The sequence below is a fragment of the Panicum virgatum genome, chromosome 3N (assembly GCF_016808335.1).
Source record: "Panicum virgatum strain AP13 chromosome 3N, P.virgatum_v5, whole genome shotgun sequence".
NCBI lineage: Eukaryota > Viridiplantae > Streptophyta > Magnoliopsida > Poales > Poaceae > Panicum > Panicum virgatum.
In genome coordinates this window covers 32,718,828-32,735,461 of record NC_053147.1, presented here as the reverse complement: position 1 = coordinate 32,735,461, position 16,634 = coordinate 32,718,828, and the positions used below count along the sequence as shown (strand labels likewise).

General features: G+C 48.4%; 1 protein-coding gene across 1 annotated transcript; it reads right to left on the bottom strand.

The window, feature by feature from the left end:
- Nucleotides 1-3,653: 3,653 nt before the first annotated feature.
- On the bottom strand, nucleotides 3,654-4,481 carry LOC120668131 (protein SENESCENCE-ASSOCIATED GENE 21, mitochondrial-like). Its single transcript, XM_039948057.1, has 2 exons — nucleotides 4,255-4,481; nucleotides 3,654-4,162 (listed from the first exon to the last, which is right to left on the bottom strand). Exons 1-2 carry the CDS (start codon nucleotides 4,296-4,298, stop codon nucleotides 3,916-3,918), a joined length of 291 nt encoding a protein of 96 aa, XP_039803991.1. The 5' UTR covers nucleotides 4,299-4,481; the 3' UTR covers nucleotides 3,654-3,915.
- Between the last annotated feature and the right edge of the window lie 12,153 nt (nucleotides 4,482-16,634).

Sequence of the window (16,634 nt, the reverse complement as noted above, 5' to 3'; positions counted from 1 at the left end):
CATGAACTCTAGCAACGTAGAAGCAGTCAAGTGGCAAGTAGCTAGAAATGTGGAAATGTGAAGGAGTGGGTTTGAGAGGACGATGCAAACTCGGTACGGCGATATATCTCATGATATTTGTATGCAAATACCACCCATAGTCCATGTTGCATTGAAGCTCCACCACGTCTCTGAGGCTGTATCTGTTGAATACTCCTCTACCCTTTCTTACATCGTCGCATCTTTCAGTCACATTTCTGCTTCAGATCGACCACGATCATATTGATTCTTCTTTTAGACCGAAGACCAAGTCAAAGAGTAAGCAACGCGTGATATCGTTATCTACCAGTTGTGCCGTTTCCTTTTCCTTTAGCTTTTTCTGCTTTTGACCACTGACCACAGACATTGATCAGTGGATGCAATAAATCATTGGAGGGGAGCTGAGCTCCTTCTTCCCCCTATATCTCTCCATTTTTCTTCTTTCCTTCCCCATTTTTTCTCTCTTATCTGTTATATATATAGGCAAATTCCGGCATATTTTTAATTCCGAGTAGTACTAGCAATTTCATGATACAAATTAGTGATCTTGTGGCAATAAAACATGTGCTTGTTTTCATGTTAATTTCACCTAAAAACATGAACCCAAAGAGAAGGTTTAGTGACTACCCAGAGATGGGGCCAGTACCAAGACCAGACATTGTGTCAGTCAGGGCTATTCGATGTAGTTGAACTGAGTCGATGCAGTGCAGATGGGCATCAGGAAGTAGTCGAGATGATGATATTCAGTTGGGGAGCACAAGTACGGACACCAGGAAGTAGTCGTACGAGCTTTAGGAAGTAGTCGATTGAGATACCGAATAGTTGTAGTAGTAGTACGTGTTGAGGTAGTAGTCGCATGGCTTCGGGAAGTAGCCGAATGCGAGCAGTCGTGTGAAGACGCTTCCCAAAAACATGATTGCCCACTATCCCGTGTAGTATCTTCACCGTGCAAGGTTTTGGAGGCTCTGCTCTCACTAGAATTGTGCTAACAGCACTAGCGATGGAGATGCTAATAGCAGAAAACAGAGGAACAAAGGGTGAGGTCTCCTAGATAGGAATACCAAGTAATTTTACAATGAGAGAAGGCTGTCACTTTATATCAGTGATATAAGAGAGACCTAATCAGCAATGACAATAAAGACGCACCATTAACCAGTCATCAATTCTCCATTTTAGTCACCAATTAACCGAAGTGTGAAGGAGTTGAATAGGAAAAAGTGACTTCATCGGCTTCTCCTCGCCCCTCGAGTATTAATTGTTCATAAATTACCATTTTGCTGCTGACAAGTCGTTTTACTGATATATGGGGCATTTGGCATTCTTGCCCCTGTTTCAATCTCCAATGATGATGTTGCCCTCATTTTTTGAGCTGTGCGATTTTACCCCCGTTTTATTGAAGCAAAGGCTCCGTTTTCCCCTCCTTTTAACACTGCTAGGTGTATTTCTAGTAAAACAATTAAAGAAAATAGCAGGAAAACTAAGACCAATGGGAAAAGACATTCATACCCTTCACCCTATCTTATCTCTCTCCTTTCTCATCACACAGATTCAATTTTTCAATCCCGTGCCTCTCCTCAACCCTATCACAGGCGTAGGAAGTGGATCTGGGCGAGAGCAAGCAGGCCGGCGCGCGCGGGGCTAGGCACGGCGAGCGCGAGTAGGGTAGGGCCAGGCCGCCAAGCGACGCGTAGGCACGTGGCGCGCGGGAGGGGGGGGGGGGGGGTGGAGGGGGCGTGCAGGCTGAGTGGAGGAGGCAACGACGGCGGTAATAGCAGTACAAGTGGAGCTAGCAGGCAGCAGGCCAAAGGAGCATGGAAGAATAATCTGTTTTGGCTCCCTCGGTGCTAGATAGCGGCGGCAGCCGCAGCAATACAGGTGGAGGTAACAGCTAACCTGCTAATGGTTCGAGAACCACACCATATCCGCACCAAATTATTTACAGTTCTCCTTATCAATCAAACTCCACTGCACCAAACAACATACCTCAAAAACTGAACCAAACCAATATGTTGTTTTTTATAAAACCAAAACCAAACCAAACCATATACGATCTGCGAGGTTGCTGCAATAGATGTGTCGAATGCCTCTAAGCAGCTGAGCACATCACTGGGTTAGCTTCGACAGGGAGGCGACACAGCGCCAGTGAGAAGGGTATCTGATCGCGAGTGACTGGCGACCGCAAAAGAGAACGAACCATACCAAGCCAAACCAATCCGGACCAAACTGTTTGTTTGAATACTAAAACCAATTCAGACCAAACCATACCTGTGCAGAACCCGCTTGCCCCCATCCAATCAGAACCCAGAGTCAAAACCAAACCACTCAATCCGGTTAGAATCCAAACCATTAGCAGCTTTAGCAGGCAGCAGACCAAAGGAGCATGGAAGAATATTCCGTTTTGGCTCCCTCGGTGCTAGATTGGGTGTGAACCCGAGGTTCGACTTGTGGTCTAATTAGCGCAAGAGATTTAGTAGCTGGATTGAGCTTGCATGCTTTGAGTGAAATTGGCCTTTTGACTCCCTGATGTGCAAGAAAAAAAAGTCAGGTTCAACAGATCAAATTGGCCTTTTCATACACGAATGTGCCCTCCCTGATGTGCACTTGAACTTAATTGCACGTTGTGTTATGTTGCTTCTGAAATTTTGATAGTAGGGGTAACTCCGCAAGGGCAAATTGGTCTTTTCATAGCAATTTTAACACCGTTGGCTTTCATGGAATAGGGGTAAACACTTCCTTCATTTTCAAAAGTAGGGGTGAATTCGCACAGTTCAAAAAGTAGGGAGTAAATCACCATTTCACTTCGAAACAGGGGCAAGAACGCTAAAGCCCCTTTACCAAATGACATCAGTTCCATTGAAAAAGTTGCTTCATCATTGAAGATAACGACGAAGTTATTTTTAGGAGGAGAAACATCCCTACCAAACAAACCCATTGCAGCGACAAGTTTTTTGGTCCATAAATAAACCTAACTAGCATTGATATTCCTTGTACAGGGGATGGGTTGGTTTGGGGGACACTATCATTGATGATGTTCAAGACAATTTTGCAAATTCAGTCCACACTATTATTTGAAAGGATGAAAATCTTGTACTTACATAGTTGACACACCAAATTAGACGGCATCTAACTGAAATATTTCCACACATAAGAGTCTGGTTATGCAAAACAGCTTAACTTCCAACAAAAGATGCCACTCCACCCTCATGGCTGAAACCAAACAACACAAAGCACCTTTTCTTGTAGTGAAGATGGAGTTTATTTTGCTCTCTTGTGATTGTGGAAAGTTAACTTTCCAACCATGAATGCAACGGGGGTAGTGGATCGAAAAATCCATCAAGTGCTGTTATTATTTTGTGCTCTGACAGTTGTTGTTGTTGGTATGATGTGGGCATCAGACTTAGACGACCACATGAGCAATTAAAGCATAGAAAGCCACTGTGGATGTGCATTCTATACACATTCGTCATTAGAGTTGGAACGTCAGCAACATTAGCCACAACAAAATTATTCTTAAAATATCCCACCGCAACATTATTGTTGTGCTTGGGGCATCTGGTTTTTTTGTTGGAGCATCGGATGCCCTATCCCAAACATTATTGATACAAATTGCGGATCAGAATTCTCATCATTTTTTTCAAATGGTCTCATAATTCCCAACATATATATGATGTACCTCTGAATCATAGCTTTTGAGATCTTGTGAAGTGTAGCAAGGCAGGTTTTGAACCCAGCAATCGAGCAAGAGCCAGATTAGTTCCTACATCAATCAATTACACGAGATTCCTCCCAAATGGGTCCCTAACGATGGCCAATATAATCGGCAGCCATCTTCTCCGGGTAATCTTCAGGGACAGACCGTGCCTGCACCAAAACCAAAAGGCACTAGGGATTGTTGCTTCAGTCCTGCAACATCCTCTGCTTGAGCATCTCGGCGCGCAGGTCGGCGGCGTCCACCTCCTTGGTGCCGGTCACCGGCCGATAGTACCCGGTCTCGGGGTCCGGCTCCCAGAACGCCGTCTTCTCCTCCGTCGTGGTCGCCATTGCGCTGGCGATGTCCTTAGCCACCGTGCCCAGCTTCACAGCCTTCTCCTCCACCCTCTTCACGGACTCCTCGGCGACCGTCATCGCCGCAGAGAGGCCTCTCCTGAACGATGCATGCAAGCCCGGTCCTTGCTGCGTCAAATGGTAGTTCTTTTTTTTACCTGAACAAATTAAAGGGTAGAGTTGATTTCTCACCTTTGTGCGAGGATGGCAGCACAGCTGGATGCAACTCTTGCCATTGATCGCAACTGGACGGTCGAGATCTGGCCTTCCCTGTTTTTGGTTCCCGTTACCTTTTCTTTTTATCGGGGAGGAAGCGACAACGGTCAAGAACTTTGTTATTATAGGAGAAAAAAAATAAGAGGATGGAGGCTAATAGTGAGCAATGAGAATGGGAGGCTCTCAGAAGTTATCGGAAGACATGTTTTATGAAATGCGTTAAGCAGGGATTGCATGTATGGACAAACTGTTGTGGGCACTATTTTTAGCCGAGAGTCTGATGAAGGACCATGGCCCATCAGCAGATTTGCCCAGGGAACGAAAAGCCCTATCTGTCTGTCTTCGTCCAAGAAGTTTCTTTCTCTGAAAGCCATGTTTTCATAATGGTAAATCACATGGCTTCTATGGACTTCATAATAAATCACATAGGCACACATTTCATAATAAATCACATGACTTTCATGCGACTTCTTGAAGGGTCGCGCCACATGTTTTGAACATGCCACGCTGGCACACGACATAGCAAGCTTGAGTCACGCCACATGCTTTAATGCGATGAGTCACGCCATGCGGTTCGGTGCGACTGAGTAGTGCCATACGGCTCTGTGTGACTCAACTTAATATAGGTCCACTAGCACCGCCTCCTCTTCTTCCTTCTCCTTTCCTTTTTTCCTCACCTCCCCACCCGACCCGACATCGATGGCGCTGCCGCTCCCCCTCCCGCTCTAGATCCACTCCATGCTCCACCCGATTCGTAGGGGAAAAGAAGAGAAATCGATCCTTGAAAGTAACTCCTCCATTCAAACATATTGGTTTTACTCCATTTCATGGATTTTCTAGGATTTGATTTGGTCAGGTTTAGGTAGGAATTTAGTTGAAATGGGTATTGAGTACGAATTGGGTAGGATTAGTTTGGTTGTATCATGCAATTGATTGATGGTGACACCTTACTGGCATGTAAAAATTGTTGCATGTATGGATTTAGATGGTATGAGTGTATCAAGATATGTGTATGGTATATGTATAAAACTTTTGTAATAAAATGGTATGGTTAGTGCTTGGAAATGTTGATATAGTTTGTGTTGGTGCAATACATTTGGAAATATTGAAGCTGTAGGTAAGGTAATTGCATATTATGAACTAAATGTTGACATGAATTTGGAAAAGTTGAGGCTATAGGTAATGGCTAGGAAAGCACTTTGTTAATGCTTTTTTAATGCACTTGCTTTGTTTGATATTAATTTGGTAGTTTTGTAGTTTAAAAATATGGAAGATAATACTTATTATATATTACTTATTGTATGTAGATGGCACACCACCCGTTCTACCCCTTTCTGGATATGATTTACGATGAGTGCCACCGTGGCAGGATACATGAGGAGCGTACTGAGGTGAAATTGTAAATGAATCTTTGTGTGTAAGATCAGTAATTTAATTGTACTTGATTATAAAGTTCAATGTTTGTAGGTTTGGAAACCACTATGCTTAGGGGATTCTTACACATAGTTTTCCCTCCAAAGTGGTATGTACTCTTTGGTTCAAGAATATTATTGCCTCTACTGGATTTTCTGGCCAAAGTGTAATGTAGAGGTTTAGACGAGGATGCTGAAAAATATCCTTTAAACTAAATTGCTTAGCAGGATTGGAACAAGCCGGCACCGGCCGATGAAGGTGAAACTTTCGGGTCGCGTCATCATGCTAGAAGGAGCACAAGTAGAACAAGTTTGTTGGCCACAACATCTACATATGTGATACTAGGACAATCCACGCGCTCCGCTGCGTGAGTTCCACTGAATTTTAAGAAAGATAGCACGAAAGAAAAAAATGAAAAGGGAAAAATAAAAAACTGCTCGAGCTCAACCCCATCAAAAAAAAAAAATCAGCCCAGGTCCACCGGCCGGCGGCGGCGGCGGCCGGATCCGCCGCCTGCGCGCCTCCTCCTCGACGCCGCCGGCCAGATCCACCACCGTCCGGATCTGTCACCTATACGCCGAGTTCCGCCAGGGCGGAGGTCTGCGGCGACCGGGGTGGAGCGGGGGGAGGGGGAGGGTGGCGGGGACCTTGACGGACGGCGGAGCGGACGGCAGGGTTCGCAGGGTCGGCGACGGGGGGGAGGGGGGTCGAGAGGTGGGGAACCCGGGACGGGGCGGCGGACAAGGGAGGCGACCGGCGGCAGCGGAGGAGAGTGGTGGAGGAGGCTGAGGCGCAGAGGGCGGCGACCTGCGGCGGGGGCGGAGGGCAGCTGTGCGGCGGCGGGGGCGCTAGGGTTGGGGTTTGGGGAGGGACGGGGGAGGGTGCGCGGGGGTGGGAGGGGTGTAGGGACAGCGGGTGTTTTTGCAAAAAAAAAATCTGGACGGCGGGTTTGATTAAACACAAACTAAAGGGCCTAGTCGCAAAATAACTAAAGATCGGCCTGGATCACCTCCTGCGACGGATCGAATGGTCCGCGCCGGGCGTCTCCTCCAGCTGCGACACACGGCGCTCCCGGGATGACGGAGCGCTCCCAGCGCCCCATCCCCAGGGTGTATAGAGTATAGAGTATTAGCATTATTATCCCATTTCGGGTAGTTGAAGATTGTGAGTTGCTAGACCAGTGTTGAACAATTTCTCATTCATATTATACGTGCTCCTCATATTTGCTTGAATAATTATCATTTGCCTTGAACAATTATTGATATTATTATTTATCAATTTATGCCCATTTAGGAGGACGCCATGGCCAAGGAGGAGCCCTCAGTGTTTCAATCCCTCGTAGGAGTGGCATGGAGGCATCACCTCAAGATATCATCACCGAGAAATCCAACTAGTTGAGGTTCAAATGGTCTGGGAATAATATGGTCCTTGGGTACTCTTGGCATGACTCGTGAAGGAGTCACGCTAAGACACTCGGCGCATGACTATTTACTGTTCCACGCCAAGTGTTCTGGCACGCCTCCTTCTAGAATCCCACCAATTGTCCACAATACCTCTAAAACGCTATGAATCAAAAAGCTTGGGAGTATTTTCTAAAAAGGCAATGGTTCATGACAAATTCAAATTTAGATTACAATAGTTCATGATAAATTAAAGTTTAAATTGCAATTATCCACAATACAATAGTTCATAAAACAATAGTTCAAGTGGCAATAGTTCAAATAAATATAGTCCACAATACAAACATAAGGTTCATGTGCCTTTGCAGGCACCAAAATACACTCTCATAATAGTGGAACAAGTGCCATCGTAAAGCAACTCATCATCATCCCAGCCATTGTGAACCTTTGACCAACTCTTTATAAAACCACTACTATCTCTGCACAACCAACTTGTGAACCTTTGACAAACTGTTTGTAAAACAACCAATCATCCTTAGATGTAATTAGCATCACCGCATAGTGAAACCTTCCCTGTCCGGCATCAAACCTAGCACAAAGTTTTAACTCCATTCCCTCATTTTCTAATTTGAATAGTGAATTTACTTGACATACTATATCATCAAATGAAAGTAACATATCGAATCTGACTACTTTGCCTCATTTTTGCAAATTCTCCATTTTTATTGCCGTCCCACTCGAGAATAAATGAACTAAACGATCCATCTACACATATAATACACAAAATGGCTAAGGTAAAACTGGACTAGGGCTACTACACAATTTACTACTAAATACAATAACATGATAATATAACTATACTAAAAAATATGAAACTTTAGCAACAATACACAAAAATTAGATTTGCTACTTACAACTTTTTTTCCCACCTTAGTTCCTCAAGCATATACACTACAAAATCTAGACAATAATATCATATCCAATTCTTAACATGCAACAATTTCTACAAAACAGAAAGGTGTCACCATCGATCAATTGCATGATACAACACAGCTAATCCTACCCAATTCGTACTCAATCCCCATTTTAACTCAAACCCTACCTAAACCCCAACCAAATCAAATTCTAGAAAATCCACGAAATGGAGGAAAACCAATCGATTAGAATGGAGGAGTTACTTTCAAGAATCGATCTCCCTTACTTTTCCCTTCAAATCGGGTGGAGGATGGAGTGGATCTAGAGGGGGAGGGACGGCACCATGAAGGTCGGGTCAGGTGGGAGGGGAGGAAAAAGGAAAGGGAGAAGGAAGAAGAGAAGGCCAGGCGGGTGAACCTAAATTAAGTTGAGTCGCGCCACGCCGTATGGCATGACTCAATTGCGCCACCATATGGCGTGACTCAGTCGCGCCAAGCTGCATAGCGCGACTCAGTCATGCCAAAGCATGTGTGCGACTCAATCTTGCCATGTCAGCCGGACATATTGCGTGTATGCCAATATGGCAAGTTGGTCACGCCGAAGCATGTGACACAATCCTTTAGGAGTCGCGTCACGAGTTTTGGCGTGGCCAAAAGTGCTACTTCTTGGAAATTTAGATCACACATATTATTATTAAAATATTAGATTAATAAACTTAAAATAAAATAAATTCTCTCTCTCTCTACACATGCAGACCCAGTCACATAGGCTCGGACGCACCATGCCTGGCCCCAAATGGCCAAAGGTAAAGCCACTTCTCCGGGGCACCCCTCACCTCGCTTCCGTCAGCTAGAGATCTAGCATAGATCTGTAGGAGCGTGTGCACGCACACTCCCCTGCCATGATCAGTCCATGCGTCATGCATAGCTTCTGCATGCTCATCAGATCAGAGCTAGCTGCAGGCCTGTTCGTCAGGGATCAAACTAACCTGCAAGGTTGCAGGATCGGACAGGGTGCTTGGATCGGACAGGGATCCAAGCAAAAGCAACCGTCCAGTTCCAGGTGATTGAGTGTTGGCGATGACCAAGCAAAGTTCCCCATCACCTAGCTAACAACGCAATGCTGGTGTTGAGGAGAGTCTAGGCCGGCCGGCTGGCTGGCCGGAAAGCAGCTTGCAGGGAAGTGGCCGGCCGGCCGACGTGACGCTTTTCTTCGGAATGGGCGGCTGCCAACTGATGACGGGCACGGAGTGGATACTGAACACAGTTGGTTGGTTGTTGTGTTGCTAACGACATGAGTCCGACCTCCGACGGACGCAAGTGCGCCATGCTTGCGTTGCGTCCCATGAGACTCGCTGGATTGACCAGCATTTAATTGACTCGAAAGCCGTTGACCCTAGGAGAGACTGAGAGTGACAAGCTCATTATATTACGCAGGCTCCAGAACAAACAACGCCTGTCGCCTTCTTTGGCTGGGAGATTCAGCCAGCCACAACAGTATTTTCCTCTCACGCCAAATCAGCCAGCCAGCCAACTAGCCAACCAGCAGTGTTTTCCTCTCACGTCAAATTAGCCAGCCATTCAGCCAGCCAGCCAGCCGAACAAGGCGTCCTCGCGCGGGCGGCGTGGGAGACCCGAAGCCCAGCCGCCGCCGCCCCTCTCTCCCGCTCCCTCCCGCCGCTCCGCTGCCTGAGCGGGCCGCCGGCAACCTGCGCGGCCCGTGCGGAAGGCAGCGGCGTTGCCTCCCCCTCCTCTCCGGCTGATCTAGGTGGGCGCGACCTCCATGGTCCCCGGAGCGAGCTCGTCGGCGCGGGCCGCCCCCGCGGCGGCGGAGGCTGAGGCCTTCAGATCCGGAGTCGTCCCGGCCGGATCTGGGGGCTGCGCGGCGGGGGCGCGCGTTTCTGTGGCTGGGCGCGGAGTAGGGGTCCGACGGTGGCCGGAGGTGCTAGAAGACGGCGGCGACGGCGGCCTTGGCCGGCGCGGGTGGCGCTAGCGGTGGAGGTGTCGCAGAGGCACTTGTGGTGCCTGGGGCCGGCGCAGGACATGGACGGCAGTCAGCGCAGGGGCCGGAGCGCACCAACGCGGCCCATGTGCAGGGACGGTGACGGCGGCGGCAGCGGTGGTCTACAAGGTGCAGGGTGCTGTGGGCTCAATGCCGGGGGAGGCCCTGTGTGGGGGACGTCTGAGTGGCTGGCCGCTCTTGACCATGGTGGTCGGGAGGTGGTGCCGGCGGACATCTGCATGCGGACAGTGGGGGCGAAGGTGAGATGGTGGTGCTCCCCTTCTCTCCTCAACGGCTATGCGGGTTCGGCGTCGCCTCGGTGGCGGGGCCGGGTGGCTTGCGCTAGGTGCTCCCAGCACAGGTATGTTCTCGCGGTGCCGTGGTGGCATTGTTGGGATGTTCCGGGCCATCTTCCTGGCAGTCGAGTTGCGGGGGCGGCGGGGAAGTTGTTTGTTGCTGCTTGTCTGTGAACGTGCATAAGGCGCGGTGTTCATCCGGGCGAAAGCCTTCACCAGCACTCTTGCTGGTGGTAGTGGTGACGGCGCCCTTGGGGCGTCGTTCTCCCTGTTGGGGGCATCACTATGGGGAGCCGTGTCCTGAAACATGGGGTCTTGGGGTGAAAATCTGGTCTAGTCTACTGGACGAGCGACGGCGGCGCCATCGGTGTCGCACCCTTCTTGGAGGCGCCGCTTATGGAGACTTGTATCAGCTTGTGGCAGTGTGGGGTGGTCTGGATGGCCCGTGTACAGCGGCAGAGGAGGTGCGCAAGGTCTTTGTGTTGGTGGCAAGGTGCAGAGGGCACATGGGTGCTAGAGGTCTTGAATCGGCACGCATGGCCGCGGTGACCTCAATGACGGTTGGGAGGAAGTGGTGCTCTCAAACCGGTTTTAGATATCTGAGTCCTTGGCAGAGGAGAGGCGGTGGGTGAGGCGAGGCTCCCATGTAGAGTAGTGGCCGGGATCAGTGGTTTTCATTGGTGCCGTGGTGGGAGTTTTCTGCTGTCGCAACGCTGGAGCAGGGAGATCGACGATCATGGGTGTGCGGCTTCAGGGTGACAGTCCCATAGTGGAGGAGTTCAGGTGGCTGTTCGGGCTTGCAGCAGGCTGCGGCTTATGGCGTGGCCCAGCGTTGGTGACGACGGTGCAATCTTGACAGCTTGCTTTAGCTTCGCTCCCCGGTTGTGGTGGTGTAGCATTTTGTTTGTGTGGTGTACGCTTCGGCGCGTTATGTACGAATGCTTCTTATTATATGACAGAGCAGTGCTCCTGCTATTATTTAAATAAATAAATAAATAAATAAATATATATATATATATATATATATATATATATATATTACGCAGCATTGTGACAAAAAAAAAGACCCTGCCATTTTTGTTTTTCAAGTTGGCATACTGTTTTTTACGTTGGCGGGATGCACAATATATAGGCTACTCTGCTACTGCATTCATCTATTGAGAATTGCCCAGTCTCAGACTGACTGCATTGGGTATGCTAACCCATCCGGTACACCACTTTCCAGTACCACTTTAGCGGAAAATCCTCTGCAGCGGGTACTAGAAGGTCATCTGTTATCATTGCGGACGAGCCGCTGTTCGGGATTCCCAGGGGAGAAGCGAGACGTCCAGTACTGCTTCCCGAGGCCGGCTGGCCCAACCAACCCAGCTCTCCCGCCATGCTCGGAACCGCCTCCGCCCAGCTGTGGCTCGACCAGCGCCCGGCCGCAGTGCCGCCCGAAGCTGGATCAGCAAAAAGGACGCCGCCGCAGGAGGAGCCGCGGGAGCTACTGCTGCCGTGCATGCGCCATGGCCCGCGCGCCCCACCCTGGACAGATCGACCCGAGCTCGGCGCGGCGGAGCTCGAGGTCGGCGAGCTCGACGCCGTTGAGCTCACGACAGAGGCGGAGGTGTGCACGAGCCGGCTAACCGGGCGAGGAGGCGTGGCAAGTTGGCGGCGCATAGGGAGGGCGGGGGGGGGGGGGGAGAGGGAGGAACGAGGGGCGCTGAACCGAGCTCGAGGTCCCAAGCGTGCTAGGCCTCCACCGCCGCCACCGGTCAACCTAGCTCGCGGAGGAGGAGCCGCTCGGGCAGATCGAGGCTAGGCCTGCTGTAGCGAAAATGGCCTCTCATGCCATATTTCAATATAATGTTTTGGCGATTGATGACACACACAACACTTGGACTAATATGATTGTTAAGATGAATATTCCCAGGCTTTTAGGTTCAAGTGATGACAAAGAGAAGATAGGCGTAGCTAGGCCCGAAGGGCCGCCCCTACGGGGGTTCCGCTAACCGATTAGCGGACGGGGGTCGAGGGGGAGCCGCCCCTCGCGGGTCTCAGGGCAGCGCCCTGAAAGCTCTTCGGTCCAAGGGACAAGAATTGAGGCATTTTGCTATCATCGGTTAAACCGACGTAGGGCAAAATGAACCCACCGGTGCAATCACAAAGAAGGTTTGCGGGCTAGGGTTTAACACCGGATTAACCGACGTTGAAGAAAATGTATACGTCGGTGCATTGGCAGATGAAGACCGAGGAAATTACATACACCGGTTGAACCGACGATGCATCGGTCAAATGCATCGGTTCAGTTGTCCAGAGAGGTGGTTTTTGGAGGAACGTGAAGAAGTAACAATCACCGGTTAAACCGACGCCAATTTTACATACACCGGTTGATTGCATCGGTTAAACCGGCGATACACCGGTTAATTGCTAACAGCTAGTTTTTCAAGTAGCAGTTTACATACACCGGTTAAACCGACGATGGCTTTGGAGGTACGTCGGATTAACTGGCGTTAAGCGTTTTTCTGGCAGCTTTTCTCCAACGGCTATATTTGCTTGGGCTGCCTATATATACCCCCAAGGCCGGGTCATTTGGTAGTGCTGGAGTTCAAGTAAGTATACAAGAGCTAAAGATCATCTCCAACCACCATAGAGCTTCATTGTATATCATATAAGCTTAAGCACACTTGTGAGAGTGCTTAGTGCTTGTAATAGGGATTAGTTTTTGCGAGAGCTCCCTTGAGATAAGTCTTGCTGCGGCAAGCAACTTGTGATCCGTCGTGTGACCCTCCGTCTTGGTGTGGAGTGGCAACGCCACTTTGTGCGGGGGAAGAGGAGGCCCCCTCCTTGGTGGAGAAGCTCCGTAGTGGATTTCGGCCGGGTGACCGAGAGAGACGGTGGCGGTGCACGAGACTCGGTGTCTTGTGGGCACTTGCCTTTGCTTGCCGGCATCGCCATTGGTGGCGTAGTGCAAGACGGTGATCGGAAGAGCCTCGGTGTCCCGTGGACGTAGGCGTTTATGCCGAACCACGTTACATGACCGTGTCTACTCGGGAGTTTGCATCCCTCTTGCACTTACCTCTTTACTTACCGCATTACGTTTCCGCACTTACTCTACCTTGCATACCTTTACTTTCCTAGTTAGTTTGATTAGGATTAGCTAGGTTGCAAGTCTTTTTAGGGGTAAGTAGAGAGTAGCATAGATAAACCTTAGTCATAACTAGCATGCGTAGGACGTGTTAGGTTTATCTTATGCAAGTAGTTTGAGCCCTAGGTTAAAAAGCGATTAGCGACCCTATTCACCCACTCCCCCTCTAGGGTCGGATACCCCGGTGATCCTTACACCTGCGCAGATCGATGCTACTCCGCTCGGCCGTCGGGATTCTCCACCCATGGCCGCCCCATGCCTATGTCGGCCCCGCCGCTGCCCCGCGCGCGGGCCTCCACTATGCCCGCACTGGCAACTGGTGCTGCTCTGTGCCCGGTTGCCGCCGGCAGAGATGCGCGGGGGAGATGGCGGCTGGCTTGGGTGAGCTCAGCCATTGCGCCAGCCGCCTGGAGCTCGAGCCCTCACTGGCCGTGGCGACGCCAGCGAGCGCGGCCATAGCCGCCGCCGCCGTGCTCGATGGAGACGCACCGCCGGGGGAGCAGAGAGGAGAGGGAGATGGCGGAGATGGAGGCGACGCCGGGGGAGCAGAGAGGAGAGGGAGATTGTGGAGAGGGAGGGAGAGAGAAAGGGGAGGGAGGGAGGGAGCCGAGGGGTAAAAAAAAGAAAAAAAATCAGGCGCGTGGGTCCCTTCTGGTGGTAGTTGGTATAGAGTAGAAATATAGAGGATGAATGAGTGCGGAGAAATTGGATATAGAGGAGAGAATATCGATGACCAGGTAGAAATATTCTTTTTAGAGGATGGAAATAGAATATCACTAATGCGGACAGCCTCAGTAGATACCCTGCACTTAGGACAGCCAACGCAAGAGTAGTACTGTAGTAGGTTAGCAGAGGAGACAAAGAAAACATCGAGGAAGAACACAACAGAACTAGCATCAGAAGTTATTAATTTATAATACAATGCATCATAACCCGTTCATCTCGACCTATAATACAATTTGCCACCTCCAAACCCATGGACCAAAAAAAAACTATAATAATTCTTATCTCTTAATTAATAAACTTCCCATCTCAATCTCATCAGAAGCAAATTAAAACAAAGAGAGGTCATCGAGACTAAAACTCCAACACTCACATGGACATATGAAAAATCCAACTGATGGCTCTCACCCCCTAATTTCCATCGTCCCTGTTCTATATATCGCTTGCAAACGCAAAATAATGAAATATTGAAGCACATCCGACCGAGGGCCAAGACATGCTCACATGCATGAAGCATGCGTAGGCGTAGCGTGTGATCTGTGATGTGATGAGATGATGCGACGGTGGTCAACTGGTTGGCCTCTCGGCTCTCGCTGCTGGCGCCCGTGAAGTTAGGGCGTTTTCAATAATCATGAGGACGCACGCGCTCTGCTCTGCTCTGATCTCATTCAGTCTACACCTCACTGCATGGGATTGCTTGCTATCCATCCATCCATCCATCGATCCATCGATCAATCGGTCGGTCCATGCGTCCCATACCCTAGCTTTCACTGTTTCCTTGGAGAAGGAGCAACAGCGTGGTGTGAATTAAATGCTTTGCCCCTTGCATGCGCTCTTCAACAACCAGACGTACGTACAAACACATGGCAGACTCGCAAGCTACCGTTGTTTGCAGACTGCAGCGACGACGACGCACGCACGTCGCAGAAGTAATGACTGCATGTTTGGGTGGTCAACACAAGCTACTAGCTACTCAACCCATCATTCCGTCTGTCCATCGATCGTCTCTTTCTCCTCACGCAACCAGCGGTCCACCAGCAGGAGTCATAGCTTGCGATCACGATGCATGGCTAGCTAGGGCGTAAAAAATCTTATCAATCATACTCGGGGCACCCTACTGCATAAATGTAAAAATGGGAAAGAGGGCCAAAGGAGGACATTGCTAATTGTTATTTTTTTAGTGGTAGCCAAAACGGCAAATGCTTTACAGTAGGCTACCCACCATTTAACTATTTATTCAGACTAAACAGTTATTATTTGAACAGGTCAAATGGTCATAGATGAGTTAAACAGCTGACTAAACGGATACAACGGCGTGTAGCATTTACATAGCAGGTAAACGGGCTAAACAGCTTTGTATGCGATCGTAAACGGGCTAAACGGCCGTGTAATGAATAGTATATTTTCTATACACTGTCAAAATTAGACAAATTTGACTTAAAACAAATTTAATGTGATATGTCAAAAAACGGAAAGAGTATATCTATCTATATATATTGATGTTAACTGGCACACACAACACAACACTTATTTCTTTATTCGCAAACAAGGTAATGTCTGCCTGTATGCACAACGATTCCATGTATCATTGTGGCCACGCGTCTGCACACTCTCCATGGAGTGTTTCATTGTGCGATTACCTAGAGTGCCACATCATCTTTAAAGGTTTAGGTTGATGAATAAAACCACCTCTCACAAAGTATAGTTTCACTTCAACATTTCATATGTTGGACATAACATTTAATTGTTGCATAGTGTTGGATCAAATGAACCAGATGAATTGTGTAGCCACTAGCAATTGTACTACCTAAATTAATTACTAGCACATTTGACATGTTCACATAAGACCAAAAGAAGTTGCGATGATGAAACTAATAATTGCTCTCAGTGGGGTTTTTTCCATTCTAGTTTAGTCTTGGTAACCGTGTAGACCAAGTTTTATACCCATGAAATCCAACTGCTCTATCTCCCTTCGTAAATTCTTATGCCATGTCACCAATTTTGCCTTTGTGGCATGCCATTTAGGCCCCGTTTAGTTCGCGAAAAAAATTGGGGTTTGACACTGTAGCATTTTCGTTGTTATTTGCCAATTAATATCCAATCATGGATTAATTAATGTCGTTAGATTCATCTCGTGAAAATCAGTCAGACTGTATAATTAGTTATTTTTTTCAACTATATTTAATGTTTCATGTATGTGTCGAAAGATTCGATGTGACGGGTACTGTAGGAAAAATTTTGAGAACTAAACGGGGCCTTAGTGAGGATGAAATTTCTAAACTTGCATTGAGATTGGCCATAAGACGATCTTCAAGGTTCACATGCGTTTTTTCCTTTCCTAATGGAGATAGTTATAGTAGTTGTCAAGAATGTTTCTGAACCTGAACATTTCATAGTCTAATTTGAACATTTTAAGGTAGAAACAAATTGAAGGCCATATAGCAAAAAGAAAAACCTCGAGAAATCATGAATTTTCTA

What these genes read in the sequence shown, in the direction of transcription:
- LOC120668131 (XM_039948057.1), bottom strand. Translation starts at nt 4,298, where the DNA reads ATGGCAAGAGTTGCATCCAGCTGTGCTGCCATCCTCGCACAAAG. An exon ending in GCTGCCATCCTCGCACAAAG is followed by an intron (nt 4,163 to 4,254) that starts GTGAGAAATCAA and finishes TGCATCGTTCAG; the next exon opens with GAGAGGCCTCTCTGCGGCGA.